The 18,617-nt window shown below is 40.9% G+C and overlaps 1 protein-coding gene across 1 annotated transcript in view; it reads left to right on the forward strand.

Annotated features, from left to right (window-relative positions):
- LOC139452146 (uncharacterized) overlaps positions 1–16,173 on the forward strand; it is a 32,058-nt gene extending 15,885 nt beyond the window's left edge. Inside the window, exons 6-18 of the mRNA XM_071233487.1 lie at positions 1,423–1,643; positions 3,382–3,612; positions 4,486–4,663; positions 6,546–6,679; positions 7,587–7,841; positions 9,340–9,520; positions 10,963–11,144; positions 11,779–12,033; positions 12,885–13,044; positions 13,564–13,778; positions 14,148–14,393; positions 14,820–15,212; positions 15,875–16,173. Coding sequence (XP_071089588.1) covers positions 1,423–1,643; positions 3,382–3,612; positions 4,486–4,663; positions 6,546–6,679; positions 7,587–7,841; positions 9,340–9,520; positions 10,963–11,144; positions 11,779–12,033; positions 12,885–13,044; positions 13,564–13,778; positions 14,148–14,393; positions 14,820–15,212; positions 15,875–16,173 — 2,950 coding nt within the window. The remainder of the gene's footprint in view (positions 1–1,422; positions 1,644–3,381; positions 3,613–4,485; positions 4,664–6,545; positions 6,680–7,586; positions 7,842–9,339; positions 9,521–10,962; positions 11,145–11,778; positions 12,034–12,884; positions 13,045–13,563; positions 13,779–14,147; positions 14,394–14,819; positions 15,213–15,874) is intronic.
- Positions 16,174–18,617: the final 2,444 nt, after the last annotated feature.

Genomic DNA, 18,617 nt, shown 5'->3' on the forward strand with positions numbered 1-18,617 from the left:
TTTTAGCCACGCCAGAAACATCTTGAGTTCTATTTTCATTCCAGTTCTGACACTTCTTCAGAATGTTGTTTACTGGGTTTAATCTAGACTAACATCTAGTCTCTGAAATGAACATATCGTACAGAAAAAACAGTTGTTCAGTTATCTTAATAAAAATATAATATAAAGGAGCCCAGTGACTCTCTTCATTATACTGCAGTGATCTAGACTTGCCAAACATTACAGACTTGCAGGGGCTGTATTTGATATATATTTGTATCAGGGAGTGTAAGACAGACTAGGTTTAATCCTGTTCACCCAGAACATCTCCAGGCAAGCAAGTAAACTGTTCATGACAAACGTGAACCATATATCGTTAACAATTTGTAAGTATGCTGAAAGTATTGCACGAACTCGTTTGTCTGCAGTTAAAGTTGTTCTGTTTGTTTTTGCAGCAAAAACCGATTCAAAGTCTAAGCTACCATTCCACTAGATGTGGCCGCACGCTTATGTTTCAATCCCGAGACACTTACATAAATATGACGATATTTAAACAGGATTCCTTGCCGCACCAAACAAAAAACATTTGTGATCGGCCGTCCTGTAAAATTATGCATAAATGACTCCCTAAGAGGATAAGAAATCAATAACCGGTTAATTCTAATCATATTTTCTTGATCGGCTGTGTGAAGTCATTGTAGAAATATATAAATGACCAACAGGTTCTTAGTGTTTCAGTTGACTTCAATATCTACGTTTCTGTTAAATTCAAAGGAAAATAACCGTAAATAAATAAAATCATCCTTTTTCCCGGTGGTTGCTGCTGAAATGGTTCCACGTTCCTTCACTCATATGGACGTCAGAAACCTATGATTGTGGGTTCGAATCCCGGTTCGCCCCGATTATGTTTCTAGGTTTGTCAGCACCATACCCGTGCTCGTGGGTTTCACCGAAGTGGTAAAAGCCTTAGACCTGCATCACTTCGGGCTTTCCTCCCACATTAAGCTGACACGCCGTGATTTAACTGGAATAGTGTTAAAAGCGGCGTTAAACTCACTCACTCATAAACTGCAACCAGCAATTGGTCATACCTCCTTAGAGTCAAGACATGTTGGTCATGGCGCATAGGCGGCGTTTTTTGTTTGTCATAATATCAGACCCGTGAAGATCCAGGATAGAATAGGTCTTCAGCAACCCATGCTTGCCATAAAAGGCGACTATGATTGACAGACCGCCGTCATATAGCTTGAATATTGCTGAGTGCGGCGTTAAACAACAAACCAACCAATCATGATATCAATCACTGGTTTACCGGCACAAAATCGATGACTACATATAATTAAATATTGCACAGTGTTGGCGTCAAACAACACATATACAAAATAGAACATCTTTATGACTGTTTGAAAATGTATGTTACATATCAACGATTATTTGTTGCAGATTCTCTTCCATCTGGATAGGCCTCCGTGACACAAACACAAGTGGACTGGGAGCCTACAACTGGACGGACGAACAACCTATTTCTACTGTTACCAGATGGGGTTTCAAAGAACCTAGGCAGTCCGATACTGAACAATGCATTTTCCTGAGGAAAAAGAACCGTAGGTGGAAATCTGCCGTGTGCTCCAGAAGGTACCAAGTCGCCTGCGAACATTCAACAGGTACTATTGCGTATCCAATAAACATGTACCATGCATTGTGTAATACATTTTTTTAGCGAGCACAGAAAAGAACTACTGAATTATCTCCCTTCATGTATTTTTGCATGTTAGTGCTTCCGGTTTCGGTTTGAGTTCTAGTTGTGTAATATCTGAGTGAGTGAGTTGGGTTTAACGCCACTTTTAACAGTATTCCAGTTATATCACGGCGTGTCAGCTTAATGTGGGAGGAAAGCCCGAAGTGATGCAGGTCTCAGACGTTTGCCACTTCGGTGAAACCAACGAGCACGGGTATGGTGCTGACAAACCTAGAAACATAATCGGGGCGAACCTTGATTCGAACCAACAATCATAGGTTTCTGGCGTGCCCAAGGGACACAACTCTGCACAGCGAATCGCGCCGCCTGAGACGACTGGGCCACCCGTGCCCCGTGTAATATCTGAATATTCTGTGTAAATGTTTCTGTGTTGTTAGAAGGGATATAACTACAATATGTAACCAGACTACTTACATTGTGCATCCTGGTTTACGTGTAAGGTTATACATCCATGATATTTCCATTACATTTTGTGAGACACAGGTGTCCCCGTTGCCCAAGGCGCCGATATTCACTGTACAGGTGATTTGAGGTGAAATTGGGTTTAAGGTCGCGTCCGAGATTATTGCACTTATACAGCGACGTGCATGCACGTGTGTGTATGTGTGTGTGTGTGTGTGTGTGTGTGGCTGCTTGTACTAGTCCGGACTGATGCCGATTTATAGTGCTAGCCCACTGAGATGCCATGCCGCAGTTTAACATGAATACCCCACTCAGACACAGTATACTGACTCCGAGCCGACCAGTCCATGTTTTAGCCGCTTAATGCCGAGCGCCAGACAGGGTAACAACAAGTACCATATTTTAACGTCTTTTGGTATGACGCGGCCGGGGATCGAACCCCGTACCTTCGGTTCTCCGGGCGGATGTTCTACCACTAGACCACGGAGGCGGTCTTTCACTGTACAGAGTTGCGTCCCTCCCTGAGAAGGCTTCGTGAATGCTCAAAATCACATCAGCAAAACTTATTTGTAGATAATGGACACGGAAAGTCAGTTCTCAAACCTGAATCTCCCCTTAATCAAATTGTTTCATATCATCTTAAGACAAAGTTCACATGCCCCTGACATAATGTTATGAATGAATTTGAACGAAATCGCAATATTGACCAGGAACATGGACTATGTGCCTCGTTCTCACATTGACGACAAATCCATACAGAAAACGAATACACAATTCTGCTTGATGCGATGCCTGGTAATATCATAACACCAAGTTATGCATGTGATGTTCTATAGACCAATGACCTTAAACCTCACGAATACACATTGGATCCGTGAAGATTCCGGGGTAGAATAGGTCTTCAGCAACCCATGCTGGCCGTAAAAGGTAACTATGCTTGTCGTAAAAGGCAACTTCCGGGATCGGGTGGTCAGGCTCGCTGACTTCGTTGACGCATGTCATCGATCCCAATTGCGTGGATCGATGCTAATGATATTAATCACTGGATTGTCTGGTCCAGACTTGATTATCTACAGACCGCCGTCATATAGATGGAATATTGCTGAGTGCGGCGTTAAACAACAAACCAACCCATCTTGACTAATAAGAATAAACATTGAAGAAAAGCGCATTAGCGCAAACCTTTTTTGAGAAATAATCCAGCTTTGTTCATTAGGAGTCACCTTCTTGTCTTTTATCAGCGGAATGTAGTTTCAATGAGACGACCATGGCACCTGTGGAGACCCCGTCCAAAACCACGACAGGTGGCACCGAGATGGAATGTCAGCAGGAGTGTCGGACGCAGGCCTGGGAGGGCTTCGAATGCTCGCTGTATATTTATGATGACGGGACCAGAATGTGTAGTCTATATTCTGGCACACTCACCTTAGCAGAAACTACAGATCAAGCTAAGAAGAAAACCTGCTTCTTTGGTAAATTAATACTCTGTCGTCGATAAATTCCCATATGAGGTACATAGAAATTGGGTCTAGCGTCGCGTTCAAGATTTTTGCAGTCCAAATGCGCGCATAAACGTGAGTTGGTGGCTGCTGTTACTGGTTTTATAGTTCTAGCCCTCACATTTCAACGTGTTGCAGCTTAACAAGAAGAGCATACTCCGACACATTATACGAGGAAAAGTGAGTGTGAGTGAGTGAGTTGGGTTTAACGCCGCCTTTAACACTATTCCAGTTATATCGCGGCGTGCCAGCTTAATGTGGGAGGAAAGCTCGAAGTGATGCAGGTCTCAGACGTTAGCCACTTCGGTGAAACCCACGAGCACGGGTATGGTGCTGACAAACCTAGAAACATAATCGGGATTCGAGCCAACAATCACAGGTTCCTGGCGTGCCCAAGGGACGCAACTCTGCAAGCGAATCGCGGCGCCTGACACGACTGGGCCACCCATGCCCCCAGCACGAGGAAAAGCAACAAGTACCATTTTACAACGTCGTTTGGTATGGCTCGGTCACCGGACTGGCGCTCCATCCATAACTCCGCGCAGACGGTCAGTGTCGTATCAAAAATGTAATTATTCCAGCATGATCACGGAGGGGTACATATAGCAATGTCTTCTCATGATGTACAACTGTGGCGAATCCAACCCTAGTGAACTGACGTTTTTACCACGTACTGCACGTTCTAATCTTGTCGTTAATTGACGACGATGTAATCAAGTTATATCGTGAAAGCTATGCAAGTCATCTTCATAATTACGGGAAGGCTATTGTACAAATCAAATTTGCCATCTGACTATCGATGCAAGTGAATTGAATTAAGAAACCACTTATCTTTTTGTTTTCCAGAAGACACCGTTTCACATGAAAATGTTGGTTACCGTTACTCTTTCTACGACGTGGAGTTTAATAAACAGGACGCGGATACATTTTGCTTCCTTGTTGGAGAAGAACCATTGGATCTTACCGATAATGCCAGATATAACTCTTTTGTGCAGGTTCTGAAGCAACAAACAGAGTTACCAATGTAAGCATGCCATTGCTTGATGATTTACCCATTAAGTTAACACTTCAGCACGTGCCGTTTATTTGCAACTTGTATCTATATATTGTACGAATGGAAATTTTGAACACATTTGTTTAGCAACAGCCATCTAAAATGTTCAGTGGAATACTAAATGACCACATAAAAAGGATATTACACATATTCATTTTTTGTATGTGTCATCACTGGTATCCGTTACCATATTTTATTTAAATTGACATACTTATTTTTAGCTTATTTATTTATTTTAATTTATTTTATTGCATAGTTTTGATAAATTGCTGAAAAGTTAATACAAAAATCAATATTTCCTCAGATGGACACCAAGTCCTGGAACTGTTACCTAAAATATTGTTAAAATTGATTTTTGTCTCTGAATTTGAATATTAATGACCATTTTGTAGGCAAAAGAAATTGATTTTTATGAAAAAATGAATACAAGATACGAGCCGTGTTAAAATGTCTAGTTTTTACGTCAATATTTAATTTAGTTGATATATTGTTTTCTTGAATGCTCTCATTTCTTATATTTTATTTCTATTTTATATGTATTATTTTTATTTTAGAAATTTTGATCAGGGTTTTGTTTGTTTTACTATGAATTATTTGTCTACCTTTTCTTTATGTTACTGCCAGTTTTGTGACGTCTTGAAACGTTTTGTCTCATTTAAAGTTGAAACAAAATGTACAGTGTTCTAATGCTAATTACAACGCAAAGAAAAAAGCCATGCAGTCAATAGGTAGCTTGTGATAGGAGATATTACTCTGTAACAGGCTGTGCAGCCAGCCCCGTTTCAGACCACATCGGCATAACCTGAGATCTTACTCATCATCAGGTTAATACGGCTAGCGTTCCACTCCCGTTCAAAAGATCTATGCAGTTTTTTAAGATCATATGACACAGGGAGGCTTCTGTAAACACAGTGCCAAACTCAGTCTAGAGATTTCAAATAGGGCTAAGCTCAGGAGAGTAAGCAAGCTGATACATTCTGTCCTATGCCTTGTTGCCGAATTTCCCCTCTGTAAACGTACGAGTTGCAGATTAGTTGTGTTCGGATGTTACATGTTTGTGTGTTACAAGTCCTAGATTTGTAAAAGTTACCTACTCCTGAATATTTTGTCTTGTTCGCATGTTGTTTTCATTAATGTCAATAACGTTTTGTTCGCTTATTTTCTATTCTACTTTTCACCAGGAAAATTTCAAATCTTCCGCATATATTCGTATGGGTGACACTTCCATTTTAACGCTAATCATACTTTAGTACTAACATCCATTTAGTAGGGGGCACGGGTGGCCTAGTCGTCTAAGGCGCCGCGATTCGCTGTGCAGAGTTGCGTCCCTTGGGCACGCCAGAAACCTATGATTGTGGGTACGAATCCCGGTTCGCCCCGATTATGTTTCTAGGTTTGTCAGCACCATACCCGTGCTCGTGGGTTTCATCGAAGTGGTAAACGTCTTAGACCTGCATCACTTCGGGCTTTCCTCCCACATTAAGCTGACACGCCGCGATATAACTGGAATATTGTTAAAAGCGGCGTTAAGCCCAACTCACTCACTCACTCCATTTAGTACGAGGTTCCTGTGTGTGCAGGGAAGAATCTCTTATTAAACTATGCCTGATATGTCCCCAAAATACTATTAGGAAAGGTGTTTAAAACCAAAAGGTAAATTTGGACTTCCCAATCACAATACAAAATAAAATAAGTACTAAGCCTGGATATAAAAAGTAAGTTTGAATTTATGGTTGAATAAACACATGGCATGCATATGAGAATTTACTAACTGGACACACTTGTATGCATGATATCGAACTGTTAACGCTATTGTGAACAGTAAATGTGGTAATGATATCACACTTTGTAGCCATGATGATATCTGGGTGGAACTTGGAACGTCAGAGACGACAAGCTGCAACGTCATCACAACAGGTGCGACGCTCAACTCTACAACCAAGAACTGCAATGGACTGGCACAACCAGTATGTTTTACTGACAAATGTGAGTTGACAAACCATGAGAAGGAGACACAAATTTACAGTCCAGTGTGCATGGGCGGTTCTGAATGACACCATGAGTGTCGATCAGAATAATATGATATTTATGATATAAATGACAGTAAGTTCTTCTTCTGAGTGAAGGTAATGGTCTCCCTTCACCCCCCGTTGTATTTCCGATTAATATTAGGTCCCTAGAGACATTTGCTTGTCAGTACATGTATCGCATGATCAGATTTGGTGTCTGATTGAGTGTAATGATATTCCAACGGCGTGGGTACATTAAACACTGTTCTCTGTTCCACAACTGATTATACAGGCCGCCCTGATACATGTTGAGTATTGATGACTGGGGTTCAAAACAACGTACACGTAAACGGTCACTAAGCGATGCAATACCGCTTGTAACAACGACGTAAGCCTGAATCAAGACACATTTTATCGACGATCTATTGCAGTGATAATATTTTCTTTGATTTTAACTAAAATACAAAATATCACATTCATATGAGTCTGTGCCAAATACTACATATTGATCGCACCGAGTCAATGCAAGACTCACACACTCACCTCATCAAAGACATCTGAAAGATTATGTAGTGAATGAGAAATGTTATGTCCCCATGGCCATTCAGATTCGTATATCTGTCGCAATGGAAAATATAATAATAATGAACATAAACCAACATAATGAACACTAGAAATTCAAGAACCTATACTAAGGAATCACTTGCATGGATGTCGATGACACCAGCTGTCAGAGCTAATCTGAATGAAGGTCAATGTCTTCATAGATTTCACTTCGAGAATATTCAATTTGATTTCATGACGCGGTTTTACACTGCAAATCCATGTGACTAGTACATAATCCCTTTATTCACTTCTTATCTGTCGTGTCTACCTTTTGGCAGTTGACTGTGTTTTTCGGATTTACAAAGACGTGACTATTCCTGGAGAGGATTTTCTGCATCTGCCAGGCTTGGATAGTTCGCTCTGTAGGGAAATTTGCTCACGGCTGAAGTCCAGTAGCAAAATTTGTGTGGGTCTGGAACATGACAGGGGCACCGACTGCAGGCTGGTGATGAGACAGCAGCTCCTGACACCTTCATCTCTTGATGCTGTCAGCCGTTCTGGCAATGAATTACATGTGGTAGAATGCAACTTTGGTAAGTAACTTAAGGTGAGGTGAGGTGAAATTGGGTTTAACGTCGCGTCCAAGATGTGTTTGTGTTTGTGTGGCTGCTTGTACTAGTCCGGACTGATGCCGATTTATAGTGCTAGCTCACTGAGATACCATGCCGCAGTTTAACATGAATACCCCACTCAGACACAGTATACTGACTCCGAGCGGACCAGTCCTTGTTATAGCCCCTTAATGCCGAGCGCCAGACAGGGTAACAACAAGTACCATCTTTTAACGTCTTATTCGGCGGACGCTCTACCACTAGACCACGGAGGCGGTTAAGTAACTTAAGCAATCCGACGCATGGATTTAATATTTTTGTTTGTTATTTTTTGCATAATGCAGTACTAAAGCACTATGACACACACATCGTGTCTGGATCAGCGAAGCCTGTGATGGATATTATGAGCAATGTCGAACGCCTTCAGGGTACGGTGACACTCAGTCAACCGAGTCACCAAGCAAGATATTTAAATAAGCCACTTAACTGCCTCATCGGACATGCATATATTGCTTGGGAACCTTTGTCTAATCCGAAATCTCGTTTGACATCAGTTAATCATCTCACAAAACAAGATTCATCAGGAGATGACATATACCCCCGGCCTGGTGCAGTACGGAAAAGGAGTTTGGCTACTGGTACCCCACTTTTGGTTCATTGCAATAGGAATATACCTTTAATTCTGTTAAGAAAAACATAATGCTGTTCAGCATTTTTCAAAATCCCCAATTATCAAACGGTTCACCACTATATTGTATAGTAAGTTTCATCAAGAAATAGTCAACGATTTGGGGGTTCTACTCCAGAAACGAGCACCCTCATGTTCATTTTTCAGACCAACTGATCATCCTGAAAACCTATTTTGTTTTTAAAAATCCCAAAACATCAAAAGACACCAGTTCACCAGGAGACTAATCTATGTAGGAAGTTTCATCAAGAAATATTTAACGACTTAGGAGTTTTGCCCCGCAAACGGAAAACAAGTTTTTTTAACATGAAAAATCATGGAAAACAAGAAAAGAATAATTAATTCAAATCACCTAAAGGCACCAGTACCCCTCAAGAATGATCTATTTAAAAAAGTTCCAACAAGAAATATTTAACGGTTTTGGAGTTTGGAGTTGACGGACGGACATGGTGATCGCTATATCCCACCATTTGCCAAACGAGGTGGACAAAAATACCTACGAGAATTAGCCAAAATGTCTGGAAGCAGCGTGAATAATATCAATTCGGAAACCTTCTATACTGAAATAGATGACATTTACCCTGACTAAAATGTAACGCAACACCTGTCTTCGATAAGCGTATGTGTACGCCAAGCGTATACGATTAAATCAATAATATCTGGAAAAATGATAAATATTGACTGTGTTTATATTCTGAATCATACTATTTTTTAACAATATAATGTTTATACTCAAATACGTAGGCTGAATATATTTTCTGGCGTTGACGTGTTGCATTCATGTACTTGTAGGTTCATTTCTGAACCAAACAACTACAGCAAAGACATTCAGTGTCCATGGCATACGTCTGAGCAGGGACGCAGCGGCTGAGTTCTGCACACAGATAGGAAGTCAGCCTCTTCAGCCATACTCTATTACGGAATTGCTTGCCATCTTTGACATCTTGCATCATTGGCAGCACTTGAACTTCTTGTAAGTAATATTTTTTCTTTCTTTTTACCAATATTCATTCATATCTTAAGAACCTTAACTGTGGCAAAGGTGGTCCAGTCGTCTATTTCTCTGTGATCCACCTCGTCCAGTTGCGTCCTTTTGGCAGGCTATGGTCCTATCTTTAATGGTTTTCAATCATAGAATATGCCAGATTATCCCATATTCTGAATAGATTATCAAACTCATCCTTGTACTCGTACCTTTCACCAAAGTTATAAAATATAAGGTGTGCATCACTGAGATAACTGAAACCACAAACCACAGTTCACGCAGTCGTAATCGTATCTTTGGCAATTCGATGTTTTGGCCCCCGTTTACATGCATACAGTCTATATAAACGGACACTCGTTTGAAGGGTAACATGTATTTCGGAATATATGAACAATTGAGAACCACATCGGTGATACGAAAAGAATTTTGTTCCAGTTCGTACCGTGCCAGAATATTCGACAAGACGCTGTTCGGTTTGGAGGTTGAAAATGTTCAAATAACACATTGTTAGTAAGTAATAACATGGGTATACTGTTGCCATAGTTATAACGTAGGTCAGATATTGCAAGGTGAGGTGAGGTGAAATGGGGTTTAACGTCGCACCCAAGATTATTGTACTTATATAGCGACGTGCATGTACGTGTGTGTGTTTGTGTGGCTGCTTGTACTAGTCCGGACTGATGCCAATTTATAGTGCTAGCTCACTGAGATACCATGCCGCAGTTTAACATGAATATCCCACTCAGACACAGTATACTGACTCCAAGCCGACCAGTCCATGTTTTAGCCTCTTATTGCCCCTATATCTGACCATCGCTTGTCTCAAACTTTTCTGGATACATTTGTATATCGATATGATCAGATGTTCCAAAATGTTTCAATAAACGATGTTTCATTTTCAGGTGAACAATTGACGTGTCTTTGCATATGAGTGAGTGAGTGAGTTGGGTTGGGTTTAACGCCGCTTTGAACTGCGCTTTTAACATTATTCCAGTTATATCACGGCGTGTCAGCTTAATGTAGGAGGAAAGCCCGAAGTGATGCAGGTCTCGGATGTTTACCACTTCGGTGAAACCCACGAGCACGGGTATGGTGCTGACAAACCTAGAAACATAATCGGGGCGAACCGGGATTCGTACCCACAATCATAGGTTTCTGACGAACCCTCTACAGCGAATCGCGGCGCCTTAGACGACTGTGCCACCCGTGGCCCCTTTGCATGTGTTTGTGACGGGTGTGGGGCAGGATATGCTAAACGTTTCGGGAACACGTGGTATCATCACTTTTACAAAGTGATTCATAAACACATGCTTATGATGTAGTCGGAATTTGACAATGGATTTCTGATGATTATGGAAAGTGTTTTGTCGGTTCCATTCAAGGTGCGTGTAAGGACTACTTCAACGAAAATTGTTCGTTTTCATTTGTAGCGCGGATTTGGATCACGTTTGGACCAACGTGGATCGTGTGATGATGGGACGAGTGGTCTCTCACCTTATGTCTTTTGACGACACAGAGGGCGATTCGTGTGTCGCCTTGAACCACATCAAAGCTACATGGACGCCGTATACTTGTGAAGCAGTTGGTTATGTTGTATGTCAAACTATCGATGGTGAGTATACGTGTTTTGTATCCCCAGTTTTCCCCGAAGGAATGAGCCAACGAGTTTGGGAACCACAACATATTTTTCATAACATCCAACGAGATGTCAAATTATTTATTTTCTGAAAAGGTTATTATTTTTCGAAAACAATGTCAAGAAGATGCTAGTTTTGTCACGGAGGGTCTGACGAGCATCAGATAATGGACATTGATAGAGTACATTATGTAGAGTCTAGTCTTTGGGAAATCTTTGTTTGATGAAACAATTTAGAGAGTGACCTCTATACACGTAATTCATTTTGTTCATTTAGATTAAAAAAAGAATTCGCTTCCTTGAAATCTACGAAAACGGGTAGCTTCGGGTATTAATGATGCAGAAAGTAGATTATCGTCAAGGATGAAAGTACATAGCGCATCTTATTTAAAGGAAATTTGAGTAGTGGCACGTAGTTAAATTTCAGACGTGTATTTTCGTGAAACTCCAAATGCAGATGTTTTAAGATTACTACCACGATATGTGCGAATTTATTAAATGTCATTGCCTTGTATATACGTGTTGCAATGGGGCCGACAGTCGTAAATCAACAGAAATACAGAAACATAGCGGCAGCACCAGTACTGTTCTCTACTATTCTCTTCCAAAGGTAAATGCAACATGGAAGATTTTCCTCTGAAGTCTCTTGCTGACAGAAGCAATTCTCTGGAGGTGACGGCAGCCACTGCTGGTGCATGTCAGGCATGGTGCATGGCCCTCGCAGCATCGTTTAAGGAATGTGTTGCTGCTGAGTTTGACACACCATCCTGCACGGTATTCTTCAGTGACAGCGTGTATGTAACAGACCTTCCTCAGATGACAGCATCAATGACAGCTACAGTTTTCATTCGACGATGTTTTTCGGGTAAGAGGAGGTTTGGTGTTACATTACATTAATTACTAGCTTTTGATTTTGTACACTCGATACAGTTTCATTTGCACCTGACAGTTAAAGCCAATTCTCTTACACAACCATAACCTGCTTTCAGGAGTAACTTAGACATATAAGAAGTAGAGTATATTTAGTTGCAATGAGGTATAATGTCAAAACCACAAGCATGGAGAAGACGGTATTAAAATGATCGAGCCACTCCCATCACGTCGCTTAAGATACTGTGTTTGTGCCAAAGTGGAACATCCACTGACAATGTGTTGGACAGTCTCATTATATTCATTGCAAATTCTACATTTCATATTTATATTTTGATGCAAAATCACATATTGACGATTTCGAGTTGGAAGTGACTGGTCCTGAGCAGCATACAGAAATCCTTCTGTTGCATTTTTCACCAGCCAACTTCATCCAAGCAAAGGACTCTTCAGGGTTGCTTATCCTGTGACCACACTGCACATAAACACGATGCAGGGGTCGTTCAGATAGCCTCTTATTGAAAAGAAACAGAGGCTCAGCCGATTTCATATGGCATTTCGCTTGGTTGACACTCATTTCTGTTCCGTCCAGCAGTACGGAACCATCAACAAACATTGAGATTATGTCCCACATCCTGTAGAATGCCTTGTTTTATCATGAGTCTTGACATGCTTCACCGCATATTTGCCATGTTTTTCCTCAATCTTGTCAATCACATTAATGTCAAAGGGACAGACAATTCAATGATATAAATGATTTCATTGAATTTATCAAAAAGGACAAGATCAGGTTTGTTGGCCTGGATACGTCTGTTAGTATTATTGTTATTATTATTATATTTCAAGTATTAACCCCAAAGAAAGTTGAACTGACAGCTTACAACTTTACCATGTTCGACACGCCCATGACCCATGGTCAAGCGATTGCCGCATGCAGGAGGGAAGGCCTGGAAATGATAAAACTTGATAATGAATCGTCATCTGCCTTATCAATGGTGTATGACAGGTATGTTAGAACAATAAACAATTTGATGTTGTCTTGGTAGTTTTCTTATGAATCTATACTACTATTTACTTACTTCCACATACTACATTATTAGTCTTTACAGAAGGCATTATTCTAAAGCATACTAATAGCATAACGTCTTTCTACTTCTTTCATCCTCGATATTTGATCCTATCAAAGTTACAATTGTTCATTTAATGATAGTGTTAATTTGTTTCATTCAAAACTTTTTTACAAGAAGCATGGAATATACTTTGCAATGAAAATCGTGCATACATGTTCACTTCTCCCCACAAGGGAAATATATGGCCTGGTCAAATGCAATGTTTTTCCCATCAAGTTATATAACAAAATGATCAACAAGTGAGATTCGATAAATAACTACGTAATTGTACTTAATATCAGTAACATGTCATGAAAATGGATATGTTTACTGCCAAATCCCGATTCGTGCAATTGCTTTTTGAACACTTGTGTTGCGAAAACATTTTTATATTGTTTTTCCTATTCTATACCAAGATCCAAGACGTCATGGCTTGGTCTGGAGCAAATGCCCATTCCACAAGGAGCGGCCACCTGGACAGATGGGAGCCAAGTCTCTTGGACAAACTGGGCACAACAGGGGCTTCCTGTACCTGGCCAGTGTGTTGTTCTAAATAGCACTGCCCTCAACTTCAGATGGACAATGGATAACTGCAGCAATAACAATTATGCCTTGTGTGGGAATAGCAAAGGTATCTTGAATATATTTCTTCTACCCAGCTGTTGTCCTTTTGAAATAGTGTGTGTGGTGTGTATACTATAGCGAACATTAGTATATTCATTGGAAGGAGGGCCATTCGTGGTTCTGCTTGGTGGTAGTGCTGGAATAGTTGTGTAAATCCATTTTCAGTCATTCAATGTGACCCATATATAACTATTGGAATAAACGTAGTTACCAACACATTGGTCAATGGAACATGCTACTGTGTACATTCTCATACAGAAAGAAATATGGAGAATGAGACAAATGAATACTGAACAATATATGTTATTGTTTTTGTAAATATCAATTTTATTATTCGACATACCACAAATATATTTAATTCGTTGATTCATTGCAGGTGTATGCCAGTATGATTACTATCCTGGTCAAAAGCTACCCAACACAATGATACACATTTCAAGTATAACGGAAACAAAGTGTAAAGCAAGCTGTACTGACGTTCTCTACAACAACACAGTGTGTCGAGGTGTTAGCATAGACGATGGTCGCTGTCTACTGGACATGGGCCAGGATATATATTACTCCATACCAGCTCTTGTGAACGCCGTATCATATGATACCTACATTCGTGTCTGTCACAGAGGTAAAAATAATAAAAAAATGGCCTTTGTACCTGGTACACAGTTGGAAAGGTCGAGGCACATATACTATTACAATGTGAAATCGGTTGGTTTGCCTATTTGAATCTACCCATTTTCACAGTTAAATGTAAAATGTATGTTGTATTATTTCCCATTTAGATAAAAAAACCAACTTATTGTTATAATTAAATGGACATTTGTACACGTTCATCAATCCCAAGTCATGAGGAAATGAGGTCTCGTTGAAATGAACATTTACAGCGCTGGCTGAGATCTTGACGTTGAAATAACGCCTAACTGTTAATTTGTCTCATTAAACACATTTGAATATTCATATTGAGGACAATCCATTATCCATTTGTGTCATATTAACATTTTGGTAAAAACAATATTGAGGCGCATTGGATGTGCATCGTTTTATTTCACAGTGAAGGAACTTCCCTACATCCAACAAAAAACTACTTTGTCATCCTCACTGGCAGAAGAAAACTCCTCGAATCTAGAACCTATTACCCATTCTTTATTGATGGGACAACCTGCAGATACTGGAATTGTCGTCACTGGTTCATCTGTAGTCGCCGGTGCATCTGTAGTCACTGGTTCATCTGTAGTCGCCGGTGCATCTGTCGTCACTGGTTTATCTGTCGTCACTGGTTCATCTGTAATCGCCGGTGCTACTGTCGTCACTGGTTCATCTGAAGTTGCTGGTGCTGGTGCATCTGTTAAAACTGTATCACCTGGACCTACTGATGCCACAACTAATACTGTGAATGGGGGAAACAGTTCTAACAGGTTTTGGATCAACGAGAATGGACGAATCGGTGAGCATGATATTTTGGAAAGGTAGAGTATGACAGTAGAAATGGAGACTTAATAAACTGGCTTGGAAGGATTCACAAATATGATTCTGCAATATTGTAGTCACTTCTGTCACCCTTGTGTCACGTGCCGCATTATATTGGTGACGACCTTTCAGTGAACCCTGGTGTTCAAATACGTCCTCCCCTACATTTATCACCTATTTGAGAATTTGTGAGAACATTTATAGTTTGGGCTTCATGGTCATATCACATTAATATTAAGAGCCCATCCTACATGTTAGTAATTAGCGGGAACTCAAGGCTCTCAAGGACATGGTATTTTTTGTCGGTGACCCCATGTCGGTGTTGAACAAGGAGTTCTACTTATTAATTATCTCAATGCAACGTTTTTGTACAGATGCTCATGGTACCTTCACCGAACACTGATTGAAGGAACAGACAGGAATCAATAAGTCGACTCTACCGTCATTGACATGAATACTTCTAAAATGTCACTCGTTCAGGATTAGGCATAACCGTGTTGTTGTCTGCCTTCCCTCACTCGAATATGGAACTCACTCACTGGAATATATATTAACAACAGCAATTTCCGACTACGTAAGTCCATTCACTCAAACAAACACCTGTTTCAAAGCAATATTATAAAACATGTTTTTTTTCAGTTCGCTCAGTGTGTGTGTGCCGATGCAGAGTGCAGTTGCCAGAGACACGGCTGTTGATGTCGGAAAAGATAAAGGTCCTTCAGGAGGATCTGATTGTGATGAGGAGCAACGTATCATCCTACCGCCGTTCCAAGACCTCTGCCGTAAATAAGAAGGCAACAGTGGTTGTAGTAGGAAGTGGACTGGGCATCAGTATTTTTGCCATGATGTTTGTTACCCTGCTTATTCTGGACTTCACTAACGTCTGTAGAATGATTTCTAGGAACATGCATACACATTCCCGTGTTTCGCAGCGCTAAGATTATTATATATACTGAGTCAAATTAAAAACTTCACATTTTTAAAAGTAATCCCATATTTGATATACAACGGACAGATGTATCAGAGAAGGTAATTTTTAATCATTAATGTCCAAAGAAGGATTTTAATTAACGGTGGTAACCATAATTTGTTCCAAGCACCTACGGTATTCGGTAATAACATCAATAGTTTAAATCATAAGTCCCAAGCACGAGAATCTGATGGCACACAAGTTCAGTAGGGTGTATGGCCACCCCGTGCGTTGACAACTGCCACACAACGCCTCCGCATGGACCTTGTGATGCTTGTGAACACATGATTGGGAAGACGACGCCATTGTTGCTGCAAAATGGTGCCAAGATCTTGCAAATTCTGTGGTTGGTTCTGGAGAGTGCGCAGACTTCTGCCAAGAGCATCCCAAACGTGTTCGATGGGATTGAGGTCGGGAGACCTTGACGGCCAGTCCATGACGTTGACTCCCACATTCAGAAGGAAATTCCTTGTCACAATTGCTGTGTGGGGTCTGGCATTGTCGTGTTGGAAGATCAAACCGGGTCCATGTGCTGCAATAAAAGGCAGAAGTTCTGGTGCCAGTATCTGGTCGCGGTAAGCAGCAGCGTTGAGGTTGCCACGGATGACAAGAAGCCTGGAACGTGCATTGCCACAGAAAGCACCCCACACCATGACACTTACGCCTCGAAATCTGTCAACTTCCTGTACATAACACCGGGCGTAACGTTCATGACGGCGCCTCCACACCCACGCCCTACCATCAGCAAATCGAAGATTAAAATCGACTTGATTCCAATTCCTCTGAGTACATCGTAAGTGTCTCTGTGCCCACAATTGACGTTGACGTCTGTGTAATTGAGTCAGAATCGGCCCGCAGTATGGCCGTCGTGCTTGAAGGTGAGCAGTTCTCAGACGGTTTCGAACAGTTTGCGCACTTAGTCTACCCCTAAACAGTTAATTTCTGGTTGATGTAGCCGTCGGTTACGGATGTGACGTAAGACAGTCTGACGATCCTCTGCATGTGACGTCACACGTGGTCGACCTGGCCGACGTCGATCAGCGGTGGTACCCGTTTGCTGTAGACGCGTCTGTAAATCATAAACAGTCCGTCGACTACAATCCATCGTCCTTGCGACTTCATCTACGGACGTTCCAGTCTGCAACATGCCCATGGCACGTTCACGTTGCACATTTGAAAGGCGTGGCGTAAAGACTTTTGTTTTCTTGTGTTTTTCTTTTTTTTGTTAATGACTGCTAACAAGTATGGCTGAAAACACATGCGGTATTATGGCCACGTGACCAGTTGCACGTGCAAAACCACTTTTGCCACTATAGTGCTGTGCACATGATTTTGATCGATTCACCTGCACAAAAACGGGTGTTATCTGAAGGCAATACGTGGCCATTACTGTTTAAATACACAATAAGGGCCCACAATGATAACTGGTCAAAATGTTAAAATTTTAGGATTGTGAAGTTTTTAATTTGGTTCAGTATATTCACAAATCATCAGTTCTCCATGATTGTTACATTGATATACATAATAAATCCCACAGTTATAAGATGTGGGTTCTCGATGTAAGATGTGTAACAAGTGTAGATATGGAAATTCACTACATAGTATCACAAATAATATGGACAATTATGACACGTGCAGTAAACTGAACATTTAATCTGTGTAACATAAAACATGCATTGAGAGCCAGTTGTTTTTTGTTTAACGCCGCACTGGGCAATATTCCAGCTAAATGACGGCTGTCTCTATATAAGCTGTCTGTAAATAATCGAATCTGGACCACAGTCCAGTGATTGATATCATGAGCATCGATCCACGTAATTGGGATACCATGACATGCATCAACCAACTCAGCGAGTCTGACCACCCGATCCCATCAGTTATGTTAGATACGACAAGCATGGGTGGCTGAAGACCAATTCTAACCCGGATCTTCACCGGTCTCCATGTTTAGCCACTCATGCTCTATAATCTATACGTGCCCGTGCCGCAAAATGTCCTACCGAGATTTACACAACGTCACGTGGGAATTACGTCGGGGCAAACCACAGAACAGTCTACAGGATACACTTTGGGTAGAGGGTTCAACCAATTACCGTACCACCTGTAAACTGAGCACGGGATTGTGGGTAAGATGGTCGTTGCATAATGGCCACCAGGAGAGGTAAACATTGAGCTAAAGCAGTGTTGTTTTCACGGGTTGTTGAACAAATTCCCAGCGCTCATTCAATATAACTTCTACTTGATCCTAGATACATCATTGTGACATTTACAATATATATTTTTCAACATACATTAATGGTTTACTGGTCATATCCTTTAGAGTATTTGTCAATTGTGTTGAGCAACAACTGTAATTTGTAGTGACATGTAAATATAAAACAATGTATGTATTGTAAACAAGTGTACATTTGT

The sequence above is a fragment of the Haliotis cracherodii genome, unplaced genomic scaffold, assembly GCF_022045235.1.
Source record: "Haliotis cracherodii isolate W230 unplaced genomic scaffold, xgHalCrac1.p SCAF_9, whole genome shotgun sequence".
NCBI lineage: Eukaryota > Metazoa > Mollusca > Gastropoda > Lepetellida > Haliotidae > Haliotis > Haliotis cracherodii.